The following is a 21,184-nucleotide window of genomic DNA, read 5'->3' as shown; positions in this document are numbered from 1 at the left end:
CCAAAAATATTCCTCACATTACAGGAAATGGCAAGGGATCTTCAACACTGTGATTTTTTTCACGTGATGAAACAATTACAGGTCAAAGTTTCAAGGTCAAACATACCAGTATTCATCCGATCACCTCAAAACTGGACAACCCGATTTGACCATGTCTCATTTTGTGCACTTGAATGGTCAGCAAACCAAAATTGCCAATTCTCCGGGTTTCAATGCGGTCCCGGCCTTCCTGTGTGAAGTTTGCATGTCCTCCCCGTGCCTGCGTAGGTTTCCTCTATGTACTCCGGTTTGCTCCCACAATCCAAAAACATGCAATGGTATGTTAATTGACCACTCTAAATTATCCCCACGTATGATGAGTGAGTGTGAATATTTGTTTGTCTGTGTGTGCCTTGCGATTGGCTGGAAACCAATTCAGGGTGTACCCCTCGTGAGGATAAGTGGTTTGGATAATGGATGGATGGATAAATCTAAACTGGTGCATCTACAATGTGGATGGAACATTAAAGGCTGTCTTCAGCTTCTGCTCATCACTAGGCTTTGTTTCAGTTGTGGCCACTGTGACCCTCCACCAATCCACTGTGCTCTGTAGCAAATTGCGGCCATCAGCGTTTTTTTTTTTATTTTTTACCTCAAATTAGTCCATTGAGGCTTTCTGACTGCTGGTAGGCAAATGTTGCAGAGCTCTGAATGTTTGCATTGCCTTTATGATCTTGTTGCATTTGCGATGCATGGGAACATCCAATTTAATTAGCTCTGTAATTTATAGCTCCTATTTATTAATGGGATGGGGTGTCAGCTGGGATTTGCCATTGTATTGTTTATAATGTTTTCAGTGTTAATTGTTGTAATCATATTTTTCTTTCCCCTGCATTATAACTGTATTAAAAAAGCCATTTAATGTGACGCTGCTTCACCTCATTCCACCTCGACTTTAGTTGCTGTGACATTTGTCACATTAGAAAAAGCAATGCTCAGATTTTTATTTCTTTCTTTATTTTTGGAGCATAGTACTCTGTCTATTAGAGATCAGTAGGTCAACGCTGTGTGTGTGTGTGTGTGTGTGTGTGTGTGTGTGTGTGTGCACAGAAGGCAGGAGTTACAAAGAGTTGTGCTCCGTCTGGGATGCTGGAAGCCAAGCATCTCCACTTGTGCCAAAGGAAAGTCTGCCAGAAAATCAATAGCACTCTTGCCACCCCCATCGGCAGTTGCAGTGGGCGATCACTAATCAGAGAGGCTTAGTGTCAATATAGTCCAGCAGTGCATATAGGAAAATATAGCCTTGAATTAATGTAAAATATTTCTGCTCACAATGCAGCCCGTTTGATATTGTTATAGGATAACTCTCCAGACCTTTGCGAACACTGAAGGAGGTTCTCTCATATACAGTATGTAAACGCGAAGCGAGTAACATTTAGTTATGATACAATATGCTGTGTTTATGTTTTATTACAGAAACAGTGGCTCTGCCTCAACTGCCACACCCAAAAGGCTTTGTTGGGACAACTGGGAGACCCAGGGAAAATGCAGCAGCCTTCACCTATATCGGCATCACGAGAGACCCAAGCCATACTTGCAGCTAAAAAGCCAGAGCTCAAGCCAGCCTCTGTGAAGGCTGAGCCTGCGGATGTGATTAAAAAGCTGCCAAGCACACCGACCTCCATCAAGACTGTAACCACAACAAAAGCAGAAACCCCAGTGGTGGTAGCTCCAACAAAGGTGGAACATGAGTCTTCACTTGTACCCAAAGCGGTGAAGGTTACACCAGTTAAAGAGGAAAATAAGGATTTAGTTGAACCTGCAGCAGAACCTGTTCAACCAATGGTGGTCTCTGAGCCTACATTGCCAAGCACAGATGTTTCCAAAAGAGCAACAGTTGACAAAAAAGATTTACAGAAAGCAGAGGCAAGTGGGAAAGAAATTCCCCAAATATCAAAACCTGATCTCTCAGAAGTAACAGCTGAAGTTTCCACAGACGAAACAAGGCAACCCTCATCAGAGCAGATTGCTGGCAAAATGCCAAATGTTGAAGACCAAATTAAATTGACTGAGCCTATTAAATCTGCACAGAAAGTTCAGATTCACCGGCAGTCTCAAGAACCATCAGTTCCACAGTTGACACCAATTGACAGGCATGAAGTTGTTAAGTCAGCTGAAAGCAAGACTAACATAGTTCTCCTCACAAAGTCACAATTAGAATCTCCGAAGGATGTGACCATGAAAGTAAGAATTTTTTTTTTTTTATGAGCAACTTTTGTGATAATTCATGTCTATGTTTTTGCCACGGCCTAATATAATTAGAATTAATTCTTTACAGTGGTGATTTGTTTTACATATATTTTGTGTTCTTGTGTTTAAGGTGGGAGATAATGCAGCAAAAGAGCCTTTAAAATTGGAAAAATGTCAAGATGAACTAGAGAACCAAGTTTTGCCCAAGGCAGTTCCCAAGTCAACATCTAAAGCTGAAGAACACGCTCAACCTCAGATTTTACCATTATCAGAGGAACCAAATATGGAGGAGAGCGTGTGCAGTGTGACTAAAATTGACGCAGAAAAAGGGAAAAGCCTGCCAGTTAAGGAGGCTGTTGGAGGCGAGAAAAGGCGACTTAGTTTACCAGCAATGGAAGAGAGCAGCGAGAGTGATTTAACACCTTCACCTTCCCCTGAGGTTCAGAGGAGGAGACTGAAGGTGACCAGTGTGTCATCTATCAGTGAGGAGATCAAAACGGAGAGTGCTGACTCATCTATAGAAGATGAAGAGTTCATCCGCAGTCAGATCATGGGTATGGGCGGCAAAGAGGAAATGTCTCTCTCGGAGGATGAGGAAGAAAGGAAATTGTCAAATGAGGAAATTATCAAGAAGGCTGAGCTTGATAATGCCTCAATAAAACGCGAATCACTCTCGAGCAAAGGCAACACAGATAATGAAGGCATGTTAGTATGGACAAAATCCCCTCTAACGACGAGTGAGGCAACTACACATGAAACAGTTCCCAGCACGACTTTAAAGAAAGCTATTCCAGTCATCAGACATAGACAAAGCACTGATGAAGAGGTAGAGAGCATAACCGAATCCCTGTCAAAGGGCTCATCTAGCGTGCAAGCGTCTAGCTTCACACCAGGGTCGTCACCTACATCAGCATCATCCCTGGAGGAGGACAGCGATAGCAGTCCGAGTCACAGGAGGATAAGAGGGGACAAACAGTATCGCAAGGGTAAACACAGACATGCGACCCAGCCACTTCCCACCATCGAAGACTCCTCAGAGGAAGAGAAATCTCGCAAAGAAAAGAGCCAACTCAACGTGCATGGCCAATTGTCTCCACATCAAAGTGGTTCCTCCGCAGAGGATCTTAGACAAGCCACGGTAAAGGATGAAATCGATAAAACATCTGGCTCTGAGTACTGGGCCAGCATAGAATCAGAGCCAGAAGCAAGACAGGTTATACAGAGAGGAGGCAAACCTTCTCCAACAGTGATACCATACACTCCACCTGAGCCATTTGAAGAGAAGGAAAGCATTTCAAAATCATTAAAGAGTGCAGAAGAAGCATATGAGGACATTCTCCAGAAGGCCAAAGCTATTCCAGGTGATAGTCCTCCAGGTGTTGAGCCGCTTTATGGTGGCATGTCAATTGAGGACTATCTTTATGAATCTTTGGTTGAGGAGCCTGAGGTAATGTCTGGTTTTCAAGACATCGAACCTAAACAGGAAATCAGCCCTGAACCTTTGAAGAAACTCAGGTCTCCAGAGGAGGTTTATGAAGAGATGATGGAAAAAAAGAGGGAATTGATGATGATAGAACAAGAGTTTAAACAGGCCCAGACAGCATTAGAATCTGTCTCATCTATGTCTCCTCCAGATCCTGAAACCTGTGTTGTAATCATGCCCACAGAAGCCATATCACACACTGGAGAAAGCATGACCCCTGAAAGTGGTGACGCTTCTGATGAAGTGCCAGTCAAGAAGAAAAAACGACCAGCACCACCACGCCCCACTGAACCTCCTAAGCGATCTGAGGTGACTGTTGTTCCGAGTACATCTGGCTCAATAGGTTTTGTTCGACCCATGGTACCTCTTGATCCTGCACTTAGAAAGGCACTCTTCCCCATACCCGACCTCAAAATTACACAGTGTTCATCAGGGGAGGAAGAAGATGACAGTCTACCAGATGAGTATGGTGTGGGTATTTCATCCGACATTACCCCAAGTGATGATTCAGAAACTAAAGATGATCAATCCATAAGTCCCCCTTTGTCCGAGACAACCGAAATGGAACCAATATCTGTGGTCTGTGAAATCCCAGAAGCGAAACCTATTCCAACTCCAATATCAGCACCAGAACTGACTACTACACCTTCCCCTGTATCGCCACAGTCACCACCAACTTCACCGGCCACACCTGATTCCAGCATGGAATCTAATGCCACATCTTCATCCTCCTACCAGGCTCAAACACCTCAATCATCAGACTCAACTCCTCTCTCTACACCTACAACTTCTTTCTTAACTCAAACCCCACGAGAGGGTTCATCACTTTTGTCCACTAAATGTGAAGTATCTTCCAGAGAAAGCTCTACAGTTACAGTAGCAATTCCAGATGTGGTGTCCGATCCATCTAAAGTTGAAACAGCTGAGCCGGTTGAAGCTAAGTCGTCTGTTCCTGTACCTTCAATCTTAGCCTCAGGAGAAACTCCTCCTCCAGTTATAGTTGAAATGCCAGACTTGGTTTCATCTCCCTCCCAAATGCCTACTGAGGCTCAATCAGTGCTTGAGGTGTCAGCATCAAGACCAGAGCATGTTTCTGTCACAACCAAGCCTACAGCTCAATTTACTGAGTCACAAGCCACAAGCATTATTCAAGGATGTGTTCCATCTCCAGCTCTTGTAGCCACTTCGATTGTTATTCCTGTACCATACCACGAGCCAGTAATTGTCCAGATGCCGGACCTAGTTTCGACTACATCTCAATTCTCAACACAAACATCTACGCCAGTCTCAACAATCACAGCCCAGGCACAACCAAATGTTGTACACTCAGTACAACCAGCTGCCACATCACTTATCCCCGTATCCATCCCATCGACTACGATAGTCAAAAAGAAAATCCCACCTCCCCCTCCGCCGCGGTCAACATCAGTTTCACTACCTGAGCATGGTGGAGTGCGGCTACCGATAAGGGATGCTCAGCATGTCTCCACTATTGTGACTTCTGCCATCAATACAGGAGCCACAGTTGCGGCCCAGCCAATGCAGTCTGTAGTTGTGGATATACAGCCACGGATGGAGGACATGAAACCAGATGATGTGGCTGTAGCTCAAATACTGACCCCAACGAGAGCGGGGCATGTGGTTATCATAGTGCCAAGTGTGGAAAACATGTCTCGGATTTGCCAAACTCCTCAAGACGGCACAAAATCTACCCCATCTCAGGCGGCAATCAGTCAAAGAGCCACACACCATGTGATTGCGAGTACAACCACTGATTCAACATCACCATCCACTTCACTCTCAACAGTTCCACCACTCCCACCTAAACCTGTTGTGAGAACTAATGTTGTAGAAATGGTAGAAATACCCGTAGCTGATACACCTCCACCACCTCCGTCCACTTTACCAAAGCCCACTATTTATCCAAAGCCACCAGTTCCTGCTTCAGCAACAGCATTCCAGGTTTCTGTTACAATAGCTGGCACTAGTCCTTCTTCCAAGGCTCCTCCACCAATACCACCTAAGCCTGTAATAATTCCAGCTGGACTGGTTTTCAGCCACAAACCAGGAGAAAGTGTCAAACCACCTCCTGTTGTTGTACCAAAAGCTGCAACACTGCCTAGGACCAAAGCACCTCCAAGTGCCCTGTCACTTAGCTTGACTCGACCTGTGGAGAGTAAGTCAGGGGCAACGTCCCCCAAGTCACCATTATCTCCTAGACATGCCAAATGTTTGAAAACATATGTGGTGATAACTCTGCCATCAGAGCCTGGCTCACCAACAGAAGTGATAACAGTCCAGGCACCAATAAGACGAGGATCTATTCCAGCTACAATAGGGCCAGGGGTTCGAACAACCCCTTCAGAGCAGAAAATACCCAGTGAAACATTTTCATCACAGCCCACTGTAAGGAGAGCATCTGTCCCCGCTGTAAGGCATCCACCCCCAATACCCGTAGCTTCAACTCTTGCATCAGAAGAACTGGCAGTCAATAATACTGTGGTCTCTAAAGTGCAGCCCCAAATAGATTACTTTGTGACATACCCTAATCAGGAAACACAAATTAAAGTCCGTAGTGTACCAGACCCAATAAAGAAGCCATGCACCCCTGTGGTAATGCAGCAACAAGCCGTTTATCAGCCCTCGCCATCAACAACAATGCAAGAAAATATCATAGGGACTTCAGCAATAATTGTGCAGGGTAAAACCACTGCAACATCACAATCCGACTCATATGTCACTCAACATCCAAAAATAGTCTCTGAAGGAGTGGCACCTTCACAAGAGATTTTAGCTGACGCTGAAGTTTCTGTCACCAAACTACAAACTATGCCGATGCAACAGCCTCTGACACAACATGTCTCTATAGTGCTAGAGCCTAGATTAGCTTCAGATGTACTAATTCCCCAAGAAAATACAGTTACAGTATACTCCACCGCTATTCATCCACAACATGAAATTGAAATACAAAGCGCACAACCACAACCAGAAATTGCTTCTGGAATCACAGAGACAGCACCAAGGTCACCAATGCATATGAGTCAACAACTACCTGTCGCAACTCAACCCTATTCTGCAGCTGGTTGGAAGACCCCTCAACCATCGGTGATAGAACCACAAAAGGATTATGTTGTTACCATACCAGATATACCAACATTACCTCGGGTGCATCAAGAGGTTGCACCAGCTCCTGTAATACTAACTCCTGAAATAATTCCTTCATCTGTAATAATGGAGTCACAACATGTGACCCCACAGCCAGAAGAGCCTCCGTTTACCTATACAGCTGAAGCCTACGGGACGTTTCAAATGTCAGACATGCCATGTTCAACACTTCCACTTGAGGTCATTGCATTACAACCAGACTCTACGCAGATTGCAACAGTGGAGGCTGTTGTGAGACAAGCGCCAATGTCATCCATGATACAATCTCAGGCAGTGGCTTCAATGCCCCATGAAGTTAGAACTGAACAAACTTCGAGTGAAAGGAGGACATCAATATCCTCCATAGGAAAACCACCACACAGCACAAGTGAAATATTTACCTTCCCAAAAGATTATGAAATGTGTGCCCAGGTTGTCAACACTGGGACCTTTGCTGCCACAAGAAGACCGTCTTTAACCATGCAGCAGCCCTTGGTAATAAACATGCCAGCTGAAAAAGATATTCCTGGTGATGTGCATAAGAGAACAGATTCATTTCCTTCAGTTGAACCACCACAGCTATTTGCATATTCATCTGAATATGATCACCCACTAGAGATAATAACTACAGAGGCATACACAAGGAGAACCTCAATACCTGCGGTCACCAACGCATCTGGTGGAGCCGTTGCACCTATCACCATCACTAAGATTCAGCAAGAGTCCATTGAGAGCCAAGAGATTCGAGGACCTGAGAAAGTTGTCTCTAGTTTGAGTCACAAGTACTCTTCTTCAGTTTCAACGACAGGCCAGCCTGCTGAAATCCAGCCGAGCTTAGTCACTCAAGTTGTCACCACTGAAGTGCAGAGAACTACAGTATCTGTTGTCCATGAAAGGCTTCCACAGCATATTCCCTCCAGCATAGCTGCCAATGTAAAATCAGATGAAAGAAAATACCAAGATCAACCTAAGCAAAATAAAAAGGTAATCTATCGTGGGGATGTTATGGATCTACGCACTGTGAAGGTTGGTGCGAAGATGACTGAACAAGGCATGGATTTGACTCCACCTGAGTTATATCGACAGGTGTCCAATGATTCTGTGCGTCAAATCACAGCAGTGCAGCCAGAAATAGTAAATCTTAGTGCTGAGGTTGTCCCTGCAACTACACTGGCTGTAGTAACTGACAGCATCACAATCGTCACATGCACAGCCACCATTGCTTCATACGGCAACCCTCCAGCAGAGAAACCGCTCGACTTGCAGGGGCCTGTTACATCCTTACCCCTGCCTCTCACCACATATAAACCATGCGAACCAGTGGCGCAAATTGTATACAGACCAGTGAATGCCCAGCCTGTAGTCGCTGCTGTACCAACCACAGGTCAAGACATACCAATTAATCTTTCATATGGAGCGCTCATCAGAGGAGGCAAACAATCAGTTACTCCTGCCTCAACAGATATCAACAGTGTGCTATCACTGGAGGCAACAGGTGCCATGGATTTGTCCAACTACAGACCAGTGAAGTCTATGGTAGCTTTATCTGGAACAAGTCCTGAAGTAATAACCACTGTTGTAGAGGATGATGGGACACCAGTTGACCTTACAGCTGGTAGGAGTGTATGCTGTGATGTCATATACAAATTACCTTTTACTGCGAGTTGTAGAACACAACCGCCTGTCACAACTCAGCCTGACAACCGTTTGGTCCACAAAGATGCCAACCATGAGTATTATGGTGCTGGTCAGTATGGCATCACAGGCGTGAATGGTGAAAAAACATTCATATCTGAGGCCAGCCTCAGAGAGGTAGGACTCTTTCATTATGATCCCAACAAAGACTATGACTACCTGAATGGATCTACAGACGGAGCTATAGACCTCACTGCGACCAAACTTCCTTCTGGTGAGTATAGTGACATTTCTTTTGCATGATAAATTGGATCGATGTCATTTTATTCAAAGTCACTTTTAATTTCTGCATTCTGTTGCTCTTCTTTTAATTGTATTTTTTCATTAATTGTGTGTAATTTCTTTTTCTTTTCTTCATACAGATGCATGTGTTTGCCTGCGTGTGCTCCCACAATATTTTGGCTTTGCATCTTGTTAGCCAATATGACTTCAAATCTGCATGTGCATGGACATGTTTTGAATCCAGATTAAGTCATCTTAATTTTATAGACAAAACGACAATTTGCAAAATGGTGTGTATTTCAAATAGTAAAAACTATCCCCCTTATTTGTCATGGCAGGTAAAGCTCTAGACTACACTAGCAAAGCTACCGCAGACTTTTCCAGGGTGACTCTTCCATCTTCTCAGGACACACTCACTGCAATTGGTGTCAGTAGTGCTCTAAAATCTTCAGATGGAATAGTTTACTCCTCTGTTTCAGCCCCAGTTCCATCAACATATGCAGTTACCACACAACCTGGCTCCATCTTTAGCACCGCCTTGGTGCCCACATCAACAGCCCAGAATCATTCAGTGTCTCAACACTTTGGCTTCATCCCTGCCACAGACCAAGGTCAAATTATTCCTTATGACACAGGGCTACCAAAGGAGCTTCTACCCACAGCGTTGGCTGACTTCATAACAGGCTATCCAGAAATGTACTCAGATGCCACATTAGAAGCACTCGCAGCTTCTCTAGATGTGTTAGCCTCTTCTCCAATATTCCCTGGCTTAGACAGCACCAAGATGGCTCAGTACCAGATGGAGAGGGAGTTTCTAGAGCTAGAGAAACTTAAACAGCTCTGTCTCGCCGAGGAGTTAGAGTGGGAGAGACAGGAAATCCAACGCTATCGTGAACAGGAGCAGTTCATGGTGCAGCAAGAGCTTGAGGAGCTCCAGGCTCTAAAACAACAGCTTCTCATGCAGCAAGAAGAAGAACACCATGCTCACATGATGGCCCAGCAAGAGACTTATGCCCAGCAGAAAGAGCAATTGCAGCAAATCCAGCAACTCCAGCTTCAACTCCAGCGGCAGTTAGACGAGCACTATGGTAGCACAGGCACCACGGCAAACCTCCTTGAGGCCAAGTATGCAGGAGTAGGGGACAGTGGACAATATTGGCCTGTCAAAGATGAGTCTACAGGTCAGTCTATTGGAAAACAGTTAGAGGAAAGTCAGGACAAGCATAACATAGCGAAACGGCTTCAAGACGATCAGGACACAGGCAAAAAGATCATTGACAGCGGCGTGCAGACAGATGATGAAGATTCAGCTGAAAAGCAGCATGTTGGAAGACGAAAGAAGAATAAAAGAAACGTTGATAGCTCAGCTCAGAGTGATGATGAGGACCAAGATGAATGGGATGCTCCTGCAAAAGCCCGACGACGCTCCCGAAAACACAGCAGTGACGGAAAACATAGCTCAAAGGTGTCCAGCATTGCTATCCAGACAGTTGCTGAGATATCTGTTCAAACCGACCACTCTGGATCTATCAAAAGACCTAAAGTCCAGATGGACACCAAGGTTGAAATAATCAAACACATCTCAGCTCCTGAAAGCTCTCAAAGAGGGGGCAGTCTGAGCTGTCAGACAGATTCAGACAGAAGGCACACACCCATTGAGGTGGGTTACAGCACACACCTCACAACTGATACCACGGCGAGGTCGAGAGGTTTCCCTACGTCAGTGCCCCCTCTATCGCATGACACATCAGTTGGAGGACAGAGAATGCTGACTGCTGACCCAAGCAGATTTTCCTCTTGCCCTCGGTTGAAACCAGGTCAGAAGTCTTTATCTGATCCTAAATCACTGAGTCCTGCCACAGAAGACAGGATGGGTGTCTACTATGCAGACACATATTCAGTGAGTTACAAAGTTAATTTACATGATACAGTAATTACTTCTGATTCAAATATTGGTAGATTCATTCTTTTTCCATATGTTCCAGGGTCGAGGCTCCCCCTCCGGCACAGGTAAGAAGGTCAAACGGACACTCCCAGATCCACCTCCTGAGGACGACCCGCTAATGGGACGCTCAGGCTACAGCACCAACTCTGCCCGTCGTCGGCTTGCTCGCAGTACTACAATAGCCCGGGCCAAGATCCTACAGGACATTGACAAAGAGCTTGATATGGTAGAGAGGGAATCTTCAAAACTACGCAAGAAACAGGCTGAACTGGATGAAGAGGAAAAAGAAATTGATGCAAAGCTACGGTGAGGTGCTACAGATTAAACAGCAAAGATTTGCTTTTCCACAGACTGTGTGACACAGTCCATTAAATGATTACAGTTGTCACCCATAATTTTGATTCATATCATTGCTCTCATCCCTCTTTTGCAATCATCCTCCCTAATCCATCTGCATGATGCCCACACTTACCTTGCTAGTTTATGGGCTAAAAGGCTGCCTTGACATCATACAGTGAGACCGCTCCAAAGTCACACATAGTGACAGGTATTATTGTGTGAAAACCCATAACATTTGCAACTTTTGTTTAAAATGATCCAAAAAAATGTTTCTGAATCAACAATAGGATGATAAAGTGTGATACCTTATCATTGCAGGTATCTGGAGATGGGTATCAATAGGCGAAAGGAGGTCTTGCTGAAAGAGCGAGAGAAGCGGGAGAGGGCCTATCTCCAGGGTGTGGCAGAAGAAAGAGATTACATGTCAGACAGTGAGGTTAGCAATATTAGAGATGACAGGAGTGATGGCATGGAAAGGCCGCGCACAGCGCCCCAGTCAGAGTTCGATCAGTTCATACCCCCGCAGACAGAAGCTGATTCCCAGTACAACACACTCACAAGTCCCTACTCTCATTATGGCCAGTATGTTCCCCAGACTCAAACCACTAGCCATTATACGCAACATAATCTGTATGAACCACAGTCCGTTTACCATCAACAGGTGTCTCCGTACCAACATGTCTCAACCCTATCTCTATCCCATGGTCAGGATCAGACGAGCAGCTACCAACATGCTTTGCTCTTACAACAAGGAAAGCAGCGTCAAACCAATCTATCTGATTTAGAGCCCAAGATCGACACGAACTATGAGGTCATACGTAACCAGCCTCTAATCATTGTGCCGACCTCCTCAGAGAGCGGCTTTGGGGTGGCTCATCTCGGAGGCAAGTATGGCAGCTTGGACTTGAGGCTAGGGCTAGAGGAGAGGAGCATGGCCTCCAGTCCTATGTCAAGCATCTCTGCCGATTCATTCTACACTGACATCGACCACCACCATGCCAGGAACTATGTGCTGATTGAGGACATAGGGGAACTCACCAAGAGCTCTACAGGATTGGGTACCACTGGCTTGGGTTCAGGATTCAACCTGCCTGATAAAGAGTTATCTAAGGCAGACAGACTACTTAGGGCAGCAGAAGTCAGACGCACAGAGGTACACCCCCATCAGTTTTCTCCATAATCACTTTTGTCATCTCTTTTTACACATTATTTTCTGTTGTACTTATTTTTCCCCTTTTTTCCCCTTTAGGTAGCAGATTTTTTAGGCCAGTCCCAACTTCAAGGTTATGGTAAAGGAGAGGAAGACAGTATGGAGGAGCCCTATGAGTTAAAGCTACTGAAGCAACAGATCAAGCAGGAGTTCCGGAGAGGAACTGAAGGACTTGAACATTTATCAGGCTTAGGCCTTCCACAGTATCTGACCAGCGATAGTAGCTTTCGCCACTTCCCTAAAGGTGAAAAATATAGCATTGGAAGGCTCACACTTGAGAAGCAGGCTGCAAAACAACTCCCAGCTGCTGTGCTTTACCAGAAACAGATGAAGAACAAAAAGGCTTTAATCGACCAAAAGGCCATCACCAAATTTTCTCCCATTCAGGAGAGTCGGGATTTGGAGCCAGATTTTAGCAGCTACATGGGATCTGGAGCTTCCTCTGTCACCAACCTGGCTGCCAGGGCAAGGCTACTTCAGGATGAGATTACCTTTGGACTCAGAAAGAACTTATCCGAGCAGCAAAAGTATTTGGGCTCCTCACTGGGAGCTAATCTTGCTGGTTCTCTGGGGCATTCTCTTGGACTCGGGACCAGTATCAGGGCCTCTGCCCAGGATGATGGCACCTACCCGAGCGGCAGCCGTTCGAGACCATCATCTCGTCCTTCTTCTCGACCCTCGTCTGTCTATGGCTTGGATCTATCAATCAAACGGGACCTTTCTAGTTCCTCACTACGACTTAAAACTGAAGTGGAAGTGTTGGACGCAGCATTTGCTCCTGGCGTGACCAGAACAAAGCCCACCAGTTTGCCCATCAGCCATAGCCGGGGCCGTATCCCCATTGTGGCTCAGAACTCTGAGGAGGAGAGCCCCCTGAGCCCGGTGGGCCAGCCAATGGGTATGGCTCGGGCATCAGCGGGACCACTTCCTCCAATTTCCGCCGACTCCAGGGACCAATTCGGCTCGAGCCATTCCTTGCCAGAGGTCCAACAACACATGAGGGAAGAATCTCGAACTCGCGGCTATGACCGAGATATCGCATTCATCATGGACGACTTTCAAGGCGCCATGTCGGACAGTGAAGGTAAATGGAACCAGAGACCGTTGCAAGAACTCGACCGTGTGGACTTGCTTGTCATGCATGCTACTGTTGAGTGATCTTCTGTGTTCTTCAATCATCAGTAGTTAAAATAAGCGTTGCTAGTTACATATTACTGTACATATTTGTCTGTCATGTTGAGTATCATTGCATTCGAAATGTTGCATGCTGTTATTCTCCATTTTAATGCTTCCACTTATAATGCATAAGCTTGGGTTTATGTATGCCACAATTCAGGTAGACCAACATTTCTTGTGTGATTTTATATGCATGTGTTGTCATCTTAATCATCTTTGTTTTGTATATTTTTAGTCTCCATTATGTTTATAACTCAAATGTTATGCAGTAATTTATACTATTGCCATATCATGTAAATTGTGTTACTCAGTTAAGTGTCTTTTATCTGCATTTGATTTTGCACCCTTGCATGTTTTTCTATCCATTCACAGTATGTTTTGAGTTTCCATCTAAATAAAATCAATGTCTTCCATACTTTCAGTTATCCTCATTGCCATTTTAGATAGAAATCCACATTTGTAGCTGCAAAACACACATTCACACAACAAATTCAAAACACTGTGTCTTGATGATTTCAATGAGTATTCCACTCACATCACATATAGCTTGTGGACTGTTTTGAAGGCTCTCTCTAGGTGATGAGAAGATGATTCGTGTGCTGACTCCACATATAAGTGTCAATCTGCCTTGATTACAGGACTCAGTGAGTCCATGCTGGTGTTGAACAGAGAGGAAGCCAGAATCTTTCATGAAAGTATCGCACACGGTAGAGTATCATAGTTAACCAACTTTCAAGGCCCACTTACATAATGGTTGATGGATGAGCTTTTTCCCCTTTGGTATATCTTGTGTCTTTTCCATAATGCCTCTCCTTTAAGTGTGTACATGTAGCGGCTAGTTGGTTGCTGTAATTTCAAGCATGCATCATACATTAACTCCCGCTTTTAATGCATGTGCCAACATACACTCCCAGTACATAAAAGCTCCTCTCAGCTTAGTTCCTTGACTTCACAGGCTGCTGCACGCATTTCTTGAAAAAACAAAACAAAACAACAACAACATATATCGTTCTTTAGAAATATATAAATATATACAATTTTGTAGCAGCTGGAGGCCCAAACTGGAATATGGAAGGTGAGACAGCATTCTCCCATCTAGCAACATACAGTATGTAGGCCTCCATGTCGCATATCATTACTCTCCTGAATGATTCACTTCTCTATAAGTTATGAAAGTACTCACTGGATCCATTCTGGAATGACCCGCATCTCAATGGTAGAAAGTCTCATGCCATTTAGTGGAACTCTTAGTTGCAATTCATTTTCGGAATGAACCATCACAATAGCGCATCTGCTGCACTGACTCAGTGAGTATGCATCATTGGGGAATGGCTGCACATCAGTGGTTCCTTTTCTGGTTTTCCGTGTTCATGTATGTTTTTCTCACAAAGATGTGTGTTTGGATTGAAATTGCAATATTAGTAAGTTTCTAATTCAAAAAAAAAAAAGGCTTCAAGGTCGACATTGCTGCTGCACACCGATTCTTGATAAGAATGTTTCCCTCTAATTCTGATAAACGCCGCTAATCCGAGATGCACGGATAACAGGATAAGATGTTTATCTCACATTTATATAACTTCACAAATATACTGGCCACAGGGCAAAGGGCAATTTGAGAGAGATAACATTTCTCAGCAGAATAATAACTCCTAAACAAATGATCAAAACAAGAGAAAAATCATGCATTTCTCAAGATGAAAATACTCTGCTTGAAATAACACTGTTCCTTGCCGAAATTATATATCATAAACACCTTGACTTTCCAGACAACAACAACATATAAAAATAATAATAATAATTATTCTTATTCTTATTCTTATTATGATTATTATTATTATTATTATTATTATTATCAGAAAGACAGAATATTTGCTACAGCTCTTATATTGCATCTCATTAGATTGCACACATATACTAATTATGTTAGTTGTGAGAGCACATACCGTATATAAGCCTTTAGTATCCGTCTTTATGCTATGCTGATGGAGGAATCATAGGCTTATGCTTATGCATCAACGCACATTTCCTTTACGGTGTCAAGCAATGTGGAAGAAAAGTGTTAATCATTTTGGGCAATATGACGCCAAGTGAATTGATGTGTAACAGACTTTCTGATGCATATTGGAAACAGTGTTTCCAAAGCTTGATTTGAAGATTGAGCTCTGATTTATTTACCCTAACCTAATGATTTAGGTAGTCATACATTATTATTCACTATCGCTCAATCTTTTTAACGCCTACCTCTCCTTGCCCAGCCTACCATCTTAGACGAGAGGACACAGACTGGTTTGACAAGCCAAGAGAAGGACATCCACAGGCCAGACACATGGCAGACAAGAGACAAGTGAGTTCCAGATTTAAAAAATGATATACTACAGCATATTGAAAACTTAAAAATGCCTACTTGAAACTAGATTTGCCAAAGAAATGAATACTATGATGCTAGTTAATATATTACAGTATCGAATTACCTCTTGAGGCCATTTGCCATCAATCTGATAGGACAGGACAGTGACTAAATATCTGACCTGAAATAAGACCGGCCAATTGTTTCATTTAAACTTCATTTAAACAGGTTGTAAGTCCAGCCAATAATGGCATGAACAGTGACTAAAAAGCCGTTGATTTAAAAAAAACAAAAACAAAAAACAAAGAGACATACGGGGAAAAAAGCATTTGGAGAAATTGTGAAAATGAACAAATTAATAACTCATAACGTGTATATTAGGGATCATTCTGACTTTGAAACGATTCCCACGTGCTAGTGATTCATTACTTTTTCAGATGAAACTGGCTCCTTACGTCTTCCCTCACACTCGTGTCAAGCTCACCAGAGATCAGAGGGACTCTAGCGTGTCAGGTACAAAGTCATACAGACAGCGTGAACAACTTTCCCCCTTGTGGATAGACCTTGATTTTGACATGTTTGTTGTTTTAGGGAATGGTCTCGGGATTCGGGTGGTCGGTGGAAAGGAGATCCCGGGCAGCCGAGGAGAGATCGGGGCCTATGTTGCAAGAGTCATCGCTGGTGGCATTGCGGAACAAACAGGAAAAGTCATAGAGGGTAAGGAGACAGTGAGAGGAAGAGGAGTTTCTTTTGTTTTGCAAATTATGGTGTTTTCAAATAAGAATATGATTTTCCCCTTCACTAAAAACTGTTCCCAGGGGTCTGTGACATTTTTGCATCTTAACATGGCAAGGTTGAAGAATTAGGGGGCGATATAACGTAAATTTGTGACGTCCTTTGGATGTAGGTTTTCTTGGTTGTGTATTACAAACTTTAGAGACCCAATTATTTGTGTGTACAAACTTTTAAAAAGTCCAATTTTCTTATAGTCTTCCCTTTCTTTGTAAGAACTGATGTTTATGAGGCTTGACGGAATCACGGTGTCACGAACATGCCGTCATTTCTTAGTGAACAGAACATCACATCCTTTTTATCTTACTTTGGGTGGTATTAGTCATTAAGCTATTTTTAGCAAGCCTTATACAGCAGAGGCAAGTGCATTCTCTCCCTAACACACTGAGGTGCAATTTGCAAACAGAAGAGATTAGAAGCTGAGGCCAAATTGCACAATTACAGTTTGTTTTTCTTGGTTTTCTCTTGTGTTAATCTGCAGTGGTAACTCTCATGGTAATTTTGTCAAAGGAGGAAGGTTACTTTATCTTTGAAAAGCTGATGAGTAGCTGATGGTGTGGTCAGAGAGCCCCTGTGTTTACCCACCGCATGCTGAATGGAGACGACGCAGAGCGCGGCACAGCAGAACATGCCTGCAGGTGCAAACCCAAATAGACTGATGAGGAGGAGGTGGAGGACAAAATGAATTGCATTGAAAGCCACATAGAAAGAGTTTTTGGAAAATGACACATTAATCTGAGCTACTTGTCAAGTCAAATTTATTTATATCGCCCTTGATCACAAGAAAGTCTCAAAGGGCTTCACATGCCCATAGCGGACAAAATATTAACGACGTCCCCTGATCTTAACCCCCACAAGGGCAAGGAAAAACTCAATAAACCCCATCCGGGGAAAAATTTGAAACCTTGAGAAGGGACCACAGATGGGGGAATCCACCTTCCAGGTTAGCTTCACCACAATTTCATCCTAATGACACACAAAAAGTGCAATTTGATTCAATGTAGAAAAAGTGTTTCAGCCTACAAAATGTCACTTTTAGAGGAGACACGGATAACAAGGTCTCTTAACAGCAAACAAAACTGTTATGAGCACAAAATACATACAAAACACAGCAAATATGCGAGCAGGATTTATTGTTGGTGTGATTATGGCCAACGATAATCTTGTTTATCAGCCCTTACTTGTCCTTGTTAAGACTTGATCACACCATTGCTTACTCTTCACTCAAGATGCCATAGTGCAGCGTGTTGCCCGGCACTTCGGTTATGAGGTTGATAATAAATAAACTCACAAGGCAAGTAGAGACCACTCACCACTGTAGATACCATTAGGGCTTCAAGCACAAGGCCGCGGAAAGATTCTCTGTGTGTCTTGTTTGCTCGATCGCCTTTTGAGGGTCTAATATTGCCTGGAAACCTCTTAATTTTTGAAAATGGTGAAAATGTATGTCTCGATCTTCCACTATGGTGCCCTCTGCAATTAAGAAAAATATTCTTATCATTAGCATCTAATGACTTTTGTCCCCCACCGATGCCATTACAGGCATGCAGGTGCTGGAGTGGAATGGCGTGCAGCTGACGGGAAAGACCTATGAGGAAGTGCAAGGCATCGTGGGCCACCCGTGTGCAGAGGCGGAGCTCTGCGTGCGACTGTATGTCACAGCTGTGACCGTTTTGGCCTCTCCGCCTCCGCCGTCGTTTCATCCCTCTGAAACCTCTTAGACATGCCATATTGACCTTTTCGTTATGTTTGTAAGCAAGAGGGGCCAAGGTACTTCCAGGTGGCAGACCAAAAAGTTGTGTTTGGGGATGCAGAGCTAAATGTGCCCCACCAGGTTTAGGTAGTTTTCGATTTCCTTACCAAAAGATCAAAATTTAGCGGAACCTGTGGGTGAGGAGGATAAATTGAGTGGATGTCTTAAAGAGTTGCGCAACACATTATCAGTAATTTTCATGAGAATTTAAACGTTTGAAAATTTAAGGGAATTTTGGAAATATTGCCAATTGGAAACAGTCCATGGGAATTAATGAGAAACAACTTAGGGTGATTTATTGTAAAGGGTCAAATTTTCCAAATAAGAATTTTGCATTCCAAGTGAAAAGGTCTATACGGCTGTTCTGTGCATGCCAGTGACTGCCTTCTCCTCTTCGCCCTTCTGTTCTCACTCCACGCTCCAATCTTTTGACCACTCCAAATGATTACTGCTAAAATGCACTGGCTGATATTACAAATGTCCCCAAATGTATGATTTCAAACAGCGACCTTAACATGCTGTCTGACCCCGAGCACCCACAAGTCCTGGAGCACCACGTCCAGCTTAAGGCTGGTATGTACAATGGATTTGCATGTGTTACACAATTACAATGTGACTACACGGCTGCTTGTTTCAGTAGGAGGCCAGCGTTCTCCTGGCGTGGATCCCAAGCAGCTGGCTGCAGAGCTGCACAAGGTGTCCCAGCAGCAGGGGCCGGGTGGGATGGTCGTGGGGCTCGGAGGACCTACGGGTCTGGGTGTGCTGTCGGCCCTGGAGCGATCGGCTCTGGTCCATTCGGGCGCCGGGTCGGCCGCGTCCAGCGGAGTGCCCAGCCCCGGCCAGCCCGCATCGCCTGCCATAAATAAGAAACAGCGGCACAAGGTAATTGAATGGAAGATGAAATTGCAACATAGGATTTGCATTATTCCAAAATGAATTGCTGGGGTCGGAACAACTTCAATAGGTTACGCATGACATATGCGTTTATTTTTAATTAACACATACAAACTCTCTCACACACATATACACATTCACATGCATGCACATGCGTAAAAAGTATTATCATTATTATTATTATTATTATTATTATTAGGGCGGCGCGGTGGTCAACTGGTTGGCACGTCCGCCTCACAGTTCAGAATTCGTGGGTTCAATTCGGGCCCTGGCCTTCCTGTGTGGAGTTTACATGTTCCCCCCGTACCTGCATGGGTTTTCTCCGGGTACTCCGGTTTCCTCACACATTCCAAAAACATGCATGGTAGGTTAATTGGATGCTTTAAATTGCCCCTAGGTGTGATTGTTAGTGCGGTTATTTGTTTGTCTCTGTGTGCCCTGCGATTGGCCGGCAACTAGTTCAGGGTGTACCCCGCCTATTGTCCGTTGACAGCTGAGATAGGCTCCAGCACGCCCTCGACCCTTGTGAGGATAAGTGGTATAGATAATGGATGGAAGGATGGATGAATGGATGGATATTATTATTATTATTATTATTATTATTATTATTAGTAGTAGTAGTAGTAGTAGTAGTAGTAGTAGTAGTAGTAGTAGTAGTAGTAGTAGTAGTAGGATGTGACGGACCGGTCCGCCTATCCACCTATGACGTCTATGTAATCTTCTATTTTCTCAGCCCCACACCCATGATGCAAAACGGGCGGTGGAGGTGTATGTGGAAAGCGATAAACAGACTGCAAGTTTTTTGTAAAACGCCCCGCTCTGGTCGTAGTAGTAGTTGTAGTAGTAGTAGTAGTGAATTACTGATTACAAATTAAAATACTTAATTACCACTACTGTACTACTACTACTAATAATAATACATTATCATTAATGACGAAGACACTACTACTACCAATGCTACCACTAATATCAACAATGACACGAAAACACAATTAAATCACTACTATGTATTAAATACAAAACATGCACAATTAATAATGCCAACAGTGACTATTGCATGTGGTGGGGCACTGCATTCCATGCCCCAAAAGTCCAGACAGTGGTGCATGCATCCTGTTTCTTGGGTCACCTCGGCCATTTTGATTCTATTAGCATGACATCACACGACACGTTCAAGGGGAGGCCTCCACCAGGGAGGAAGGTCAAGCGCTATTATGCTTTACATCAGACAGTGACAGACCAATTATGATAGAACAAGGATAAATGTGATCCTGTGGCGTGTGACCCTCGCTGGATGTGTGCGAGGAGGTGTGCAAGGACACCCCCACACACCCCCACCCCCACACACACACGCACACACACACTTTGATTTACATTACTCACATTGTGGGACCAGCTCCTCAGGCCACACAAAAATGTTGGTGCCCACAATGCCACACACACACGTACATTGATTTAAATCACTTGATTTGTTTACGAGGCCATTTTAGTCCCCACAAAGTTTTACAGTGGACATAAAAAGTTGACATACCCAGTTTCAAATGCCAGGTTTTTGTGTTATACTGTGAATGAGACCAAGGTAAATCAATTCAAGTCTTTTTCCACCATTAATGTGACTACTAGAACAGCTGACCTTTATTTGGGGTTAATAAGAGGCATTTTAAATGAAGGCGGTTGTGTGCTGACATGAGTTTGAATGGAATCGGTTCTTTCTCAGAACAGCCACATCCCCATTTATAAGACGGTGCACACATCACTACAGTTGATTATTTTTACTTCCCCTGTCAAATGGGGTAATTCAGGTTATAGGTGGCATTGCTAACATTATTAGTTAATAGTCTTACTAGTATTATTAAATCACATAAAGTTCAGATGTTGTAATAGTCACATTGATGGTGAATTACTTTTGTAATGATTTGTTTTGGTCTCATTTTTTACATAATAAAACCTGACAT

General features: G+C 43.8%; 1 protein-coding gene across 5 annotated transcripts in view; it reads left to right on the top strand.

Annotated features, from left to right (window-relative positions):
- pclob (piccolo presynaptic cytomatrix protein b) overlaps positions 1-21,184 on the top strand; it is a 54,684-nt gene that overhangs the window by 18,018 nt on the left and 15,482 nt on the right. For 2 of the 5 annotated variants that reach the window (XM_086027103.1, XM_086027101.1), the window contains exons 12-25: positions 1,456-2,223; positions 2,360-8,765; positions 9,112-10,673; positions 10,759-11,024; positions 11,376-12,210; positions 12,307-13,351; positions 14,082-14,150; positions 14,489-14,518; positions 15,699-15,787; positions 16,228-16,303; positions 16,382-16,507; positions 18,125-18,233; positions 18,841-18,908; positions 18,973-19,217. In XM_086027103.1, the coding sequence (XP_085883229.1) occupies positions 1,456-2,223; positions 2,360-8,765; positions 9,112-10,673; positions 10,759-11,024; positions 11,376-12,210; positions 12,307-13,351; positions 14,082-14,150; positions 14,489-14,518; positions 15,699-15,787; positions 16,228-16,303; positions 16,382-16,507; positions 18,125-18,233; positions 18,841-18,908; positions 18,973-19,217 (11,694 nt within the window). The remainder of the gene's footprint in view (positions 1-1,455; positions 2,224-2,359; positions 8,766-9,111; positions 10,674-10,758; positions 11,025-11,375; positions 12,211-12,306; positions 13,352-14,081; positions 14,151-14,488; positions 14,519-15,698; positions 15,788-16,227; positions 16,304-16,381; positions 16,508-18,124; positions 18,234-18,840; positions 18,909-18,972; positions 19,218-21,184) is intronic. The other 3 variants (XM_086027102.1, XM_086027104.1, XM_086027106.1) reach the window with 3 other exon arrangements.

Source organism: Filicampus tigris, chromosome 4 (genome assembly GCF_054856515.1).
Source record: "Filicampus tigris isolate MCC_2025a chromosome 4, RoL_Ftig_1.0, whole genome shotgun sequence".
NCBI classification, from domain to species: Eukaryota; Metazoa; Chordata; class Actinopteri; order Syngnathiformes; family Syngnathidae; genus Filicampus; species Filicampus tigris.
Note: the sequence above shows the minus strand (reverse complement) of the source record. Positions and strands in the feature narration are given on the sequence as shown.